This window comes from Heloderma suspectum, chromosome 1 (assembly GCF_057233095.1).
Source record: "Heloderma suspectum isolate Gila_16-S chromosome 1, 16-S_ref, whole genome shotgun sequence".
Lineage (NCBI taxonomy): Eukaryota > Metazoa > Chordata > Lepidosauria > Squamata > Helodermatidae > Heloderma > Heloderma suspectum.
In genome coordinates this window covers 12,860,127-12,872,382 of record NC_139458.1, presented here as the reverse complement: position 1 = coordinate 12,872,382, position 12,256 = coordinate 12,860,127, and the positions used below count along the sequence as shown (strand labels likewise).

The 12,256-nt window shown below is 45.9% G+C and overlaps 1 protein-coding gene across 1 annotated transcript in view; it reads left to right on the top strand.

The window, feature by feature from the left end:
* Positions 1–11,354, top strand: part of DHRS7 (dehydrogenase/reductase 7) — a 37,731-nt gene extending 26,377 nt beyond the window's left edge. The window contains exons 4-7 of the mRNA XM_084836400.1: positions 1,418–1,657; positions 2,664–2,786; positions 7,976–8,191; positions 11,123–11,354. Of these exons, the coding sequence (XP_084692526.1) occupies positions 1,418–1,657; positions 2,664–2,786; positions 7,976–8,191; positions 11,123–11,158 (615 nt within the window). The 3' untranslated portion in view covers positions 11,159–11,354. The remainder of the gene's footprint in view (positions 1–1,417; positions 1,658–2,663; positions 2,787–7,975; positions 8,192–11,122) is intronic.
* Positions 11,355–12,256: the final 902 nt, after the last annotated feature.

The window sequence follows — 12,256 nt, the reverse complement described above, 5'->3', positions numbered from 1 at the left end:
GGGCAGTAAACCATGGGTTAAAGAAACTATGGGTGAGCGTTATGTGCTAACCAGGCCAGTGTGTTGTGTAACGTTTTGTTTGACGTGTACAAAAGTTTGGCACTTCTTCAAGATGGTACATGAAAAACTAGGCATTGATGGGAGTTGTAGTCCAACACAACTGGAAGGGACCAGGTTGGGGGAGGTTGAGCTAGACATTAACTGCCTCTCTTCTTCTGTGGACGTGCCAGCGTCTTATTTAATTACTTACTTACAACATTCATATACTGCTCCACATCTAAACAGATTCCAGAGCAGTGAACAACAAGAGGTAAAATGAACAAAAGATAAAAAGAAAGAAGCATGATATTAAAATTATTCTTTAAAAAACAGAGTGCCAATAAAACTGAGGCTGGTCCATCAAGGAGAAGAACTGTTTTCAGGAGGCGCCAAAAACAACTCAGTGTTGGTGCCTGCCTGACCTCCAGAGGCAGGGAGTTCCATAGGGAAGGGAGCCACTGAAGGTTGTTCTCCGGGTAGACTCCAGTCAGGCCATAGGTCCATGTGGAACCACCAGGAGCATGCATCTCCTCCGAGCCCCTCTTAGGCGCCTTACAACAGTCTGCATATTGTTACACGCCTTCTTTCAGGGCCTTTTGTCTTCTCCTTGTAGCTTCCATGTATCTTAGATATTTATGTTCCCAGGGTCGTGGGCCTCTACGTAGCCTGTGCTGGCTTTTACTGATAAGCAGTCAGTCTAAGGCCTCTAATCACTCACACATTTTCTCACCAACATAGTCACCCTTTCCCCTCCCATATGGTTACACAAGTTTATTGCAAAGGTATACATCAGGGTATTAGGAATACATTCATTACGTAACAGGTAAATAGTGCAACACCTGCATTTCCATGTTGGTTGCGGAGGAAGGAAACCTCTGCAGCCAGCATGGAAGGAAACACAAGTGACTCGTCCTTAGGGATTGGGTTGGGGGTTGGTGAGGGGGTTGCAGGCTAGTACTGTTTGTGGGGTTATTTATCAGGTTCTCCTTAAGTATCCTTTAACTCAGGGGTGGGCAACTTTGGGAAGTCTGGGGCCATTTTTGCCTGCCTGCAGCACCCCCGCCCCCCCCCCCCCAGTGCTGAAAACATGGCATCCTTAGCTGCTACGGAGCGCAAAAAGGGTCAAAATTAGCTTGCAAACCAGATTTATTTTGCAAAATATATATATATTTCTAACATTTGGGGGTGGGCAGAATTTCAGGGTGGGGTAGGGGCTGCAGTAGGGAGCTCTGAGGGTTCCAGGCTAGAATGCTTTGGCTATTGGGTGGTATAGAAATGTAATAAATTAAATAAACAAACAAACAATATTGACATAAGGAAGAGAACATGGACGGGCAGCAAACACTTAATATTTCGTTTGTTTCCTCTGCTACCAAAGATTGATGTCTTGGTGAACAATGGCGGTCGTTCCCAGCGTTCCCTCTTTGTGGATACGAGTGTCGATGTCTACAACGCTATAATGGAGCTCAACTACCTGGGCACATTGTCCTTAACCAAACATGTCCTTGATCACATGATACAGAGGAGGAAGGGGAAGATTGTCACGATGAGCAGTGTGATGGGCATCATGGGAGCTCCACTGGCTACTGGCTACTGTGCCAGCAAGCATGCTCTGCAGGTGAAGATCTTTTGCAGCCTGCTACGGCTGTGCAGCTTGATCCCTGAGGCTTGTGACAGAGGGCCGGCTTGACTCTCACCTATTCCATGAACTCACTAGGTGGTCTTAGGCAAGCCATTCTCTTTCAGCCGCAGTCCCACCAGCTGCCATGTACTGTCCTGCCTTACAGCAGTAGTGGGCAACATGCAGCTTGCAGGCCCCATGTGGCCCCCACTGCCCCCCCAAATGGTGAAAAAACAAAATATTAAAAACAAAATGACATCTGGAGTGGCCATTTTGAAGTCTCTCTGACCCTTTTTCTAGGAAATTCAGCGGCTACATTCAGACCATGGTTTCTAGTTATGAGACTGCGTTGTGGTGAGCCTTTGGCAAGGGGAGGAAATGTGAAGCTTCCAGTTGCAGTTTGTAGCTAACCACAGTTTCCCATTACATCTAAATACAGGAAACTGGTTTGTAGAAGCCATTGGCTGCATTTGTACAAAACAGCCAGAATTCCAGAGAAGCAAGAGTAGAAGCAACTTCAGTAACCAGGAACTCACCAGCAAAAAAAAGTTTAGCGTTCCACCTGAACCCAGCTCCTGGCTTGTCACTCCTAAATAAACCTGGAATTGCAAGGCAGATTGAGACATTGGCCTGTTCGGGGAGTGACAAACCAGGAGTCTTGGTTCAGACGTAATGCTGGAGAGCCTTTGGTTACTGAAGCTTCTGTTGCTTTCAGTAAGCCAGGATTCTTTTGAACGTGGCTAGGTTGTTAATAAACCAGAATATAAAATCAGAATCTGACTCTGGGGAGAGGGAAATGTCTGAGACCAAGCCCTGATGTGGCACATTCTTGTAAAAACGAACCATAGGGGCACCAGTTCAGACCATGGTTTCTTTGTTACATCTGAATGCAGTTATCTCTCTGATCTACACAAAGATTCTTTCATGTTCAACCTTCAGGAAGAAACAGGCGCAGGTGTTTCTTACTGATAATTTTAACTGCCATACGGTTGTTGCTTTCTAGGGTTTCTTTAACTCTCTTCGGCCTGAGGTCGCGCAATATCCCGACATAAGCATAATCAACATCTGCCCAGGGCCTGTCCAGTCACAGATCATACAAAATGTCTTTACTGAAGAGGTCTCAAAGGTAAGAATGGCTGAGATGACTTGAAGAACCATGTGAACTGGTCTCCAAAAAAGGCCGTGAATGAAAAGGGAATATAGTTATGTGCTGTTACTGCTCTTTGATGCTTCCTTTCATGTGGTGATGGCAGCCTGAGGGTGGCCTGGCTGCTCAAGTAGTAGTTGCAGTTGCTTAGCGTCGTTTAGCTGGCTTGCGAAATGTGCCTCAGGATTCCCTGCAGTTTTACAGGGAAAATAGCACACTAACATCCTCTGCGACCGGAAATAGCACATCAGCATCCTCTGCGATGTCTTTCAGGTGGGGATGGATGAGAATTTTAGTTTTGCTCACAAAACATGCAAGCGTGGCCCCATTCGAAGGTCTGAACACAAGCATGAGCACACATCCCCCGAAAATCTTCACAAATTGTCAAACAGGTGCTCGCGCGTGTCTCATTCCTGAATCCTAGTTTGAGTTGCGCAAATTTTCTCCATGGACTGAATCAGCCCCATTTTAGTCTGTGTGGGACAATTGTGCAAATTAGGGGAAATTTGGAGACATTTGCACAAATTTGGGGAAACTTGTGCAGATCTCCCAATTCGATCGCTGCTTGATTTGTGCAAGTTTCCCATTTGAAATCCAAGTCAGAGCATCCCTGACAGATGGCTGTCCAGCTTCATCTTGAATGCCTCCACTGTGGGGTGGCCTGCTACCTCCCTAGGTCATTGGTTCCATTGTCGTATTGCTCCAACCATCAGGAAGTTTCTCCTGATGTTCAGCCGGAATCTGGCTTCCTGTCACTTGAGCCCATTATTCCGTGTCCTGCACTCTGGCCTTCCTCTCTGTGACAACCTTTCAAGTACTTGAAGAACGCTATCCTATCTCCCCTCGGTCTTCTCTTCTCAAGGCTAAGCATGCCCAGTTCTCTCAGTCTCTCCTCATAGGGCTTTCAGTCCTCTGATCATCTTCATTGCCCTCCTCTGAACCCTCTCCAGCTTGTCTGCATCGTTCTTAAAGAGCAGTGCCCAGAATTGGACACATTACTCCAGATGAGGCCTAACCAGTGCTGAGTAGAGGGGAACTGGTACTTCCCGGGATATGAAGCTATGTTTCTATTAATGCAGCCCACAATAGCATTTGCTTTTTTTGCAGCCACATCACATTGTTGGATGAGGACAAAGAGCCTGGATTTTCTACTCTCACCATGCATCACAAAAATCTCTTTTCTTTCTTAAGTGGACTGTCTGACCAATTGAACTTGTGTTCTATTTAGGGACAGGTAGAGCAGGGCTGGGTAACTTGTGATCCTCCAGATGTTTTGGACATCAACTCCCATCAGCCTTAGTCAGTGCACAATGCCAGCTCCAGGTTTCTGAGGGCCCTTGGCAAGACACTGTCAGTGGGCCCCCTCCCTCAGGGAGCCTTGCTTCTCACCGCCATTGTCACCTGCTGCAGTTACTCCTCAGCCTCTTTCTCACCGTTGCTCCCACTTCCTTGCTTAACAGGCAGAGAGCCAGGGAGCAAGCAGCCCGTGGCATCTCCTGCTTCTCCTCCTCACCACCTCCATTGTCTGGGCCAGAGCAAGAGGCAGGTGAACAAGCAGGTTGCAATGATGAAGAAAAGGCGCAACTCCATGAGGCTGTTGTTAGTGGGCCCCTGCTAGGGGGTGGACCCTCAGCAGATGTTCGACCATGCCAATCATTGGCTCTGGCCCTGCTTGCATAGCCAATGGGAGTTGTAGGCCAAAACATCTAGAGAGCCACCGCTGCACATATATCTCTGTCCTGGAAGACGAAGCCATGCTCATCCAGCACACTGGTCTCCTGGTTCTGAGAAGACCTTAGCTTAGCCTGCACACACTGCCAATCATGGAACAGGAGCTTCTCCTTCAAGGCATACCTACTAAACCTATAACTGGATAGGGAGTCTGTGGCAGCCCTCCAGACATCTCGGACTCCAACCTCCATCATCCCCTCCCCCTATGTCCAGTGGGCAGGGATGAAAATTGTAATCCAACAGCATCTGAAGACCATCCCTAACCTATAATGTAAAAAGTGTATTTGTATCTGCTTATGATGACTGAAGGTAGGCTATTGATTTGAAATGTGCATTTTTAAGCAGGGGATAGAAATGTAGAGAGCCTTTGGTGAAGTTTGGCTTGTTGTTGTTGTTGTTTATTCGGTCAGTCGCTTCCGACTCTTCGTGACTTCATGGACCAGCCCACGCCAGAGCTTCCTGTCGGCCATCGCCACCCCCAGCTCCCCCAAGGTCGAGTCCATCACCTCCAGAATATCATCCATCCATCTTGCCCTTGGTCAGCCCCTCTTCCTTTGGCCTTCCACTTTCCCTAGCATCAGCATCTTCTCCAGGGTATCCTGTCTTCTCATTATGTGGCCAAAGTACTTCAGTTTTGCCTTTAATATCATTCCTGCAAGTGAGCAGCCTGGCTTTATTTCCTGGAGTATGGACTGGTTTGATCTTCTTGCAGCCCAAGGCACTCTCAGAATTTTCCTCCAGCATCACAGTTCAAAAGCATCTATCTTCCTTCGCTCAGCCTTCCTTATGGTCCAGCTCTCACAGCCATAGGTTACTACGGGGAATACCATTGCTTTAACTATGCGGACCTTTGTTGTCAGTGTGATGTCTCTGCTCTTCACTATTTTATCAAGATTTGTCATTGCTCTCCTCCCAAGAAGTAAACGTCTTCTGATTTCCTGGCTGCAGTCAGCGTCTGCAGTAATCTTTGCGCCTAGAAAGACAAAGTCTGTCACTGCCTCCACGTTTTCTCCCTCTATTTGCCAGTTATCAATCAAGCTGGTTGCCATAATCTTGTTTTTTTTGAGGTTGAACTGCAACCCAGCTTTTGCACTTTCTTCTTTCACCTTCGTCATGAGGTTCCTCAGCTCCTCCTCGCTTTCAGCCATCAAAGTGGTATCATCTGCATATCTGAGATTGTTAATGTTTCTTCCAGCGATTTTAACTCCAGCCTTGGCTTCATCAAGCCCAGCACGTCGCATGATGTGTTCTGCGTACAGGTTGAATAGGTAGGGTGAGAGTATACAACCCTGCCGTACTCCTTTCCCAATCTTAAACCAGTCTGTTGTTCCATGGTCTGTTCTTACCGTTGCTACTTGGTCGTTATACAGATTCCTCAGGAGGCAGACAAGATGACTTGGTATCCCCATACCACCAAGAACTTGCCACAATTTGTGATGATCCATACAGTCAAAGGCTTTAGAACAGTCAATAAAACAGAAATAGATGTTTTTCTGAAACTCCCTGGCTTTCTCCATTATCCAGCGGATATTGGCAATTTGGTCTGCCTTTTCTAAACCCAGCTTGTACATCTGGCAATTCTCGTTCCATGAATTTCTGGAGTCTACCTTGCAAGATCTTGAGCATTACCTTACTGGCATGTGAAATAAGTGCCACTGTTCGATAGTTGGAACATTCTTTGGTGCTTCCCTTTTTTGGTATAGGGATATAAGTTGGTTTTTTCCAATCTGTTGGCCATTCTTGTGTTTTCCAAATTTGCTGACATATGGCATGCATCACCTTGACAGCATCATCTTGTAAGGTTTTAAACAGTTCAGCTGGGATACCGTCATCTCCTGCTGCCTTGTTATTAGCAGTGCTTCTTAAGGCCCATTCAACCTCACTCTTCAGGATGTCTGGCTCTAGCTCACTGACCACATTGTCAGATCTATCCCCGATATTATTATCCTTCCTATACAGATCTTCCGTATATTCTTGCCACCTTTTCTTGATCTCTTCTGCTTCTGTGAGGTCCTTGCCATCTTTGTTTTTGATCATACCCATTTTTGCCTGGAATTTACCTCTGATGTTTCTAATTTTCTGGAAGAGGTCTCTTGTCCTTCCTATTCTATCATCTTCTTCCGCTTCCGCGCATTGCTTGTTTAAAAATAATTCCTGATCTCTTCTGGCTAACCTCTGGAATTTTGCATTTAATTGGGCATATCTCCCCCTATCATTGTTGCCTTTTGCTTTCCTTCTTTCTTGGGCTGCTTCCAGTGTCTCAGCAGACAGCCATCTTGCCTTCTTGGTTTTCTTTTGGGACGTTTTTTGTTGCCGCCTCCTGAACAGTGTTGTGAACTTCTGTCCATAGTTCTTCCAGGACCCTATCTACTAAATCTAGTTCCTTAAATCTATTCTTCACCTCCACTGCATATTCATGAGGAATATTAGTGAGCTCATATCTAACTGATCTGTGGGTCTTCCCTATTCTCTTTAGTCGGATTCTAAATTGTGCAGTAAGAAGTTCGTGATCTGAACTACAATCAGCTCCAGGTCTTGTTTTTACCAACTGCATAGATGTCCGCCACCTTTGGCTACAAAATATGTAGTCAATCTGATTTCAGTGTCGACCATCTGGTGAAGTCCATGTATAAAGTCGTCTCTTAGGTTGTTGGAAGAGAGTGTTTGTTATGCACAGTGAGTTGTCTTGGCAAAATTCTATCAGCCTATGTCCTGCTTCATTTTGTTCTCCCAGACCATACTTGCCTGTAATTCCAGGTATTGTTTGACTACCCACCTTAGCATTCCAGTCTCCTGTAATGAAAATAACATCTTTTTTTGGCGTACTATCCAGTAGGTGCTGCAGATCCTCATAGAACTGATCTACTCCTGCTTCTTCAGCATCTGTGTTTGGGGCGTATATTTGGATCGCTGTGATGTTAAATGGCTTACCCTGAATTCGAATTGAGATCATTTTGTCATTTTTGGATTGTATCCAAGTACTGCTTTAGCCACTTTATTATTAATTACGAAGGCTACTCCGTTTCTTCTGTGGTCCTCTTGTCCACAGTAGTAGATCTGGTGGTCATTTGATGTGAAGTGGCCCATTCCAGTCCATTTCAGTTCACTGACACCCAAAATGTCTATATTTAATCTTGACATCTCCCCAATAACCACATCCAGTTTTACATGCCAGGTTCCTATGGTGTGTTGATCTTTAGAACATCGGATTCGTATTTCACCACCAGCACCATCGGCTGCTAGCCGTCCTTTCAGCTTTGAGCTAGCTGTGTCATCACATCTGGGGCTAGTTGAACTTATCCTCTTTTCCTCCCCAGTAGCATTTTGACCATCTTCCGACCTGGGAGTCCCATCTTCCGATGGTATACCGACATATCTCTGGTGAAGTTTGGCTTACAGCAGTCTAATTTTCTCCCACTTATTCCCCCTCCCCATAGGTAAATACAAGTGTTGGAGATCAATCCCACAAAATGTCAACTCACCGTTGTGCTCAGCTCACTCTGATTAGCCTGGCTAACGACATCAAGGAAGCCTGGATCAGTGACAATCCATTCCTGGCCGTCTGTTACCTCTGGCAATATGCACCGACCTGGGCATGGTGGCTCTTGAACCGCATGGGAAAGCGGCGCATTGAGAATTTCAAGAGTGGGGTGGTATGTTCTTTAAGCAGTAACTGCCCCTTGCCCTGTTAACATTCCAGCCGACTGAAGCAGATAGAATGTGTGATGCTCTAAAAGCGCTGTATGTAGTTGCTAAATACAAGTGCCCAGGCTTACTACTAGCATATGACCCTGGTCTTCATCCATTCCCTCACAGCATCTTTGAGGTCTCTGTTGATTTGGCTCTATGCACTTCGTGGGGTGCCTGCAGCTCCATCTCTACAGCAGGGTGGGAACCTTTTTCAGTCTGAGGGCCAAATTCCAATCTGGGAAAGGTCTTGGGGGGCTGCATTCCATCTGTAGGTGGGGCCAAAGGCAGGGTGGGTGAGGCCAAAATGCAGTTATTACCCATTTTAAGTAAACTCACACATAAGCAGGATAAGCCTCTGCATATCTATTCAGAAGCATGAGCAGCATGTCTACTCAGAAGTAAGCAGGACTGAATCACTCAGCAGCTTCAGACCCTGCTCCTTCTCCCCTGCAGATTAGAGCACTTATGTCTGATCACTTGCTGACTGGAGAGGGGGCAGGGTCTCGGGAAGAAGCTTGTGGGATGGATGGATGGATGGATGGATGGATGTGTAACTCCCCACGGGCCACATCTGGCCCACGGACTGGAGGCTCCCCATTCCAGCTCTATAGGCTGCAGTGTCCAGATAAAACTTTGTTAGTTGTTTTTAACTGAGAAATCACCATTGCTTCATTTAGCAGTGTTTGCTGTGTCTGTGTGCATACCAGAACTCTATGGGTTTGTGTATCCAACTGTAATTCTTGTGGTGTGTCAGAGGCCACCTTGGAAGGTTCCTCAGTTTCCTGGCGTGGCTTTTCAGAGGTTGTAGTGGAAAGAGGCAGAAGCGTGGGGGGTCAGGAGCCCCAGAATGTGGCAAAGGGTCTGACCATGATGGCTCACTTGAATCAGTCTGCTCTTCCATTAATCCAAACTTGATGCATTAAGACCCAGACGCAGGGAAAGTGGTGTACTGTTCTCTGTAACCCAGTTGAAGGTATGCCTGCACTTTTTGTTGCTTCCACTTCAGTGTGGTGGGGAGGTAGCAGAACAATGTGGTATGGAAAGCCCCTGTGCTAACACCATTCTACACCTGGTACAACTGCACTAGAACATAAGAAGAGCCCTGCTGGATCCGACCAAGGGTCCATGTAGTCCAGCATTCTGTTCACAGAGTGGCCAACCAGCTGTCAACCAGGGACCCACAAGCAGGGCATGAGTGCAACAGCACCCTCCCACCCATGTTTCCCAGCAACTGGTGTACATAGGCTCACTGCCTCTGGTACTGGAGGTAGCACATAGCCATCAGGACTAGTAGCCACTGATAGCCTTTTCCTCCAGGAATTTGTCCAACCCCCTTTTAAAGCCATCCAAATTGGTGGCCATCACTATATCCTATGGTAGTGAGTTCCATAGTTTGACTATGCGCTGTGTGAAGAAGTCCTTCCTTTTATCTGTCCTGAATCTTCCACCAATCAGCTTCATAGGATGATCCCATTGGGTTCTAGTATTTTGAGAGAGGGAGAAAAATGTCTCCCTCTCCACACCATGCATAATTTTGTACACCTCTATCATGTCTCCCCTTACCCTGCTTTTTGCCAAGCTAAGCAAGCCCAGCTGTTGTAACTTTCTCTCATAGGGGAGATGCTCCAGCCCCTCGATCATTTTAGTTGCCCTTTTCTGCACTTTTTTTTAGCTGTCCAATATCTTTTTTAAAGTGTGGTGACGAGCACTGTATACAGTATTCCAAGTGTGGTCGCACTATAGATTTGTATAGGGGCAGTATGATAATGGCAGGTTTATTCTCAATCCCTTTTCTAATTATGCCTAACATGGAGTTTGCCTTTTTTACAGCGGCTGCACACTGGGTTGACATCTTCATTAAGCTGTCCACCAGAACCCCAAGATCTCTTTCCTGGTCTGTCACCACCAGCTCAGGTCCCATCAGGCTATACTTGAAGTTGGGATTTTTTGCCCCAACGTGCATCGCTTTACACTTGCTTACGTTGAACCGCATTTGCCATTTAGATGCCTATTCTCCCAGTTTGGAGAGATCCTTTTGGAGCTCTTCACAATCCCTTTTTGTTTTCACCACCCTAAATAATTTGGTGTCATCTGCAAAGTTGGCCACTTTATTGCTCACTCCTAATTCCAGATCACTTTAGATTGCTTAAAAAAACCCCACCGGTATATCAGCGATGAGGAACCTCCGGCCAAGTGGGGTTCCCCATCCAGCCTGCAAACTTCTTCAGCTGTTATCTCTTATCAGTGATCAAAGATAAGAAGGCATTTCAAGGCAAAAAAGCTTTAAATACTTTTGTGTAGAGCTGAGCTGCATTTTCTATCCTTGATGGGCAAATGTTCAAATTGGTAAGAATCACATTTGTCCTTGGCACCACTCACTGCTGGAATGCAGCCCCCAAGATCCATTCCAAATTCCCCAGGCTAAAAAAGGTTCACTATCCCTGCTGTAGATGAATATTTCTTAGGGGGAAATATGAATATTTAGGAGAATTTATTTATGTTATTTTAAAATTATTCCTGGGCTGCCTTTAAGGGTGGAATTCAATACTTCAATAAGTGGCCACAATGCAAGACAGTTCAGTGGTCTTAATGGCACTTAACTGTGGTTCAATGGGGGTAAAACTATTGCTCCTTCCCTTTCACGGCTTCCTAGCTCCCACATAAGCGCTGTATCTGCATGCGGTTTTAGAGCTCAAAGTAACTTCAGTAAAGGCACAATCCTATGCGTGTTTAAGACAGAAAAAAATCCTACAACTCCCAGCATTCCCTAGCCAACATGGCTGATTGGGGAATGCTGGGAGTTGTAGATTTTTTTCTGTCTAAACATGCATAGGATTGCACCCTAAAGGGATTAAGAAATGTCTTGACTAAGTAGTGTGCATTGTTCATTGCAGGATGCTGATGTTTCTTACTACAAAAAGAGTTCCTAAGAAGGAGCGTATCCACCACTTCGTTGCACCTATGCCTGCATGAGGAGGAGAAAGGGGAAGTCCCTCTGCTTCAAATATACATATTTCTTTTTTAAAAGCTATCTTGGCAAGAAATTGAAGTTTTATAATGTGTAACCTGACAATACGTGTCAAGCCATTTCAATCTGTTCCCTTCAATAAATTTCTATACAATGCTTATTGATTCTGTACTGTGCTTGGCCAGGAGAAAAATCCTTCGTTACCTAGCCTTACATGGTGCTATCCCTCCACCACACACATAATTGCAATGCTAGGGTGGCCATTCAAACCTACACCCCTCCCAAGGCATCTTCTCAAATACTGGATTGGATCCAGATTAAGGTGTGTGCAACTGGGCTAGTGGAAGTAGACGTCCCTGGTCCTTCCTCCAAAGGAGTCCGTCTAGCTTCTGAAAATGCTACACAGATGTTCAGGGGACCATGCTGAATGGGGTGAGCTGTGGTACAGGTGAATCCCCACAAATCAGGTGGAGGCACCTTCCATGAGCAGAGCCCTTCTGTCAACAGAAAGCAAATCCTGCATCAAATCCACTGTCTGGAAGCCTTTAGTTATCAAATCTCAGGGCACAAAGTTTGTTAGCACTTAATAAAGGATAGAAGCTCATGTCTGCTACCTCCAGAAGTACTGCTCTGTGGTACTAGTAAGTAAGAGCACGATTCCAACTTGCCAGTGCTGGCTGGAGAGGGTTGGTGCCTCTCTGCTGGCCTTGAGTGGCCATGGAAAAACTCCCTCATGTTGTGACCAATGGGAAGGAAAACCAGGACCATTGACCATGCTGGCTGCGGCTGATGGGAGTTGAAGCCCAACACACCTGGAGGGTACCAGGTTGGGGAAGGCTGGTCTACAAGCTGCCTTCTACACAGATAAAACCCCAGTTTTCAATTCCTGTGTCTTGGATTTTAGAATAATTCGAAAGCACTCTCCCCGGGAAAAAATATTGTGAGATTTGCCTTTTATCCTATAAGTAAAAATAGAAACCTGCTTGCAAGCCTCTTTCTGCTCATGGGAATTTAGGTTCCAGTGACTTCAGTATTACCTCTAATCTGCAGAATTGTTCAG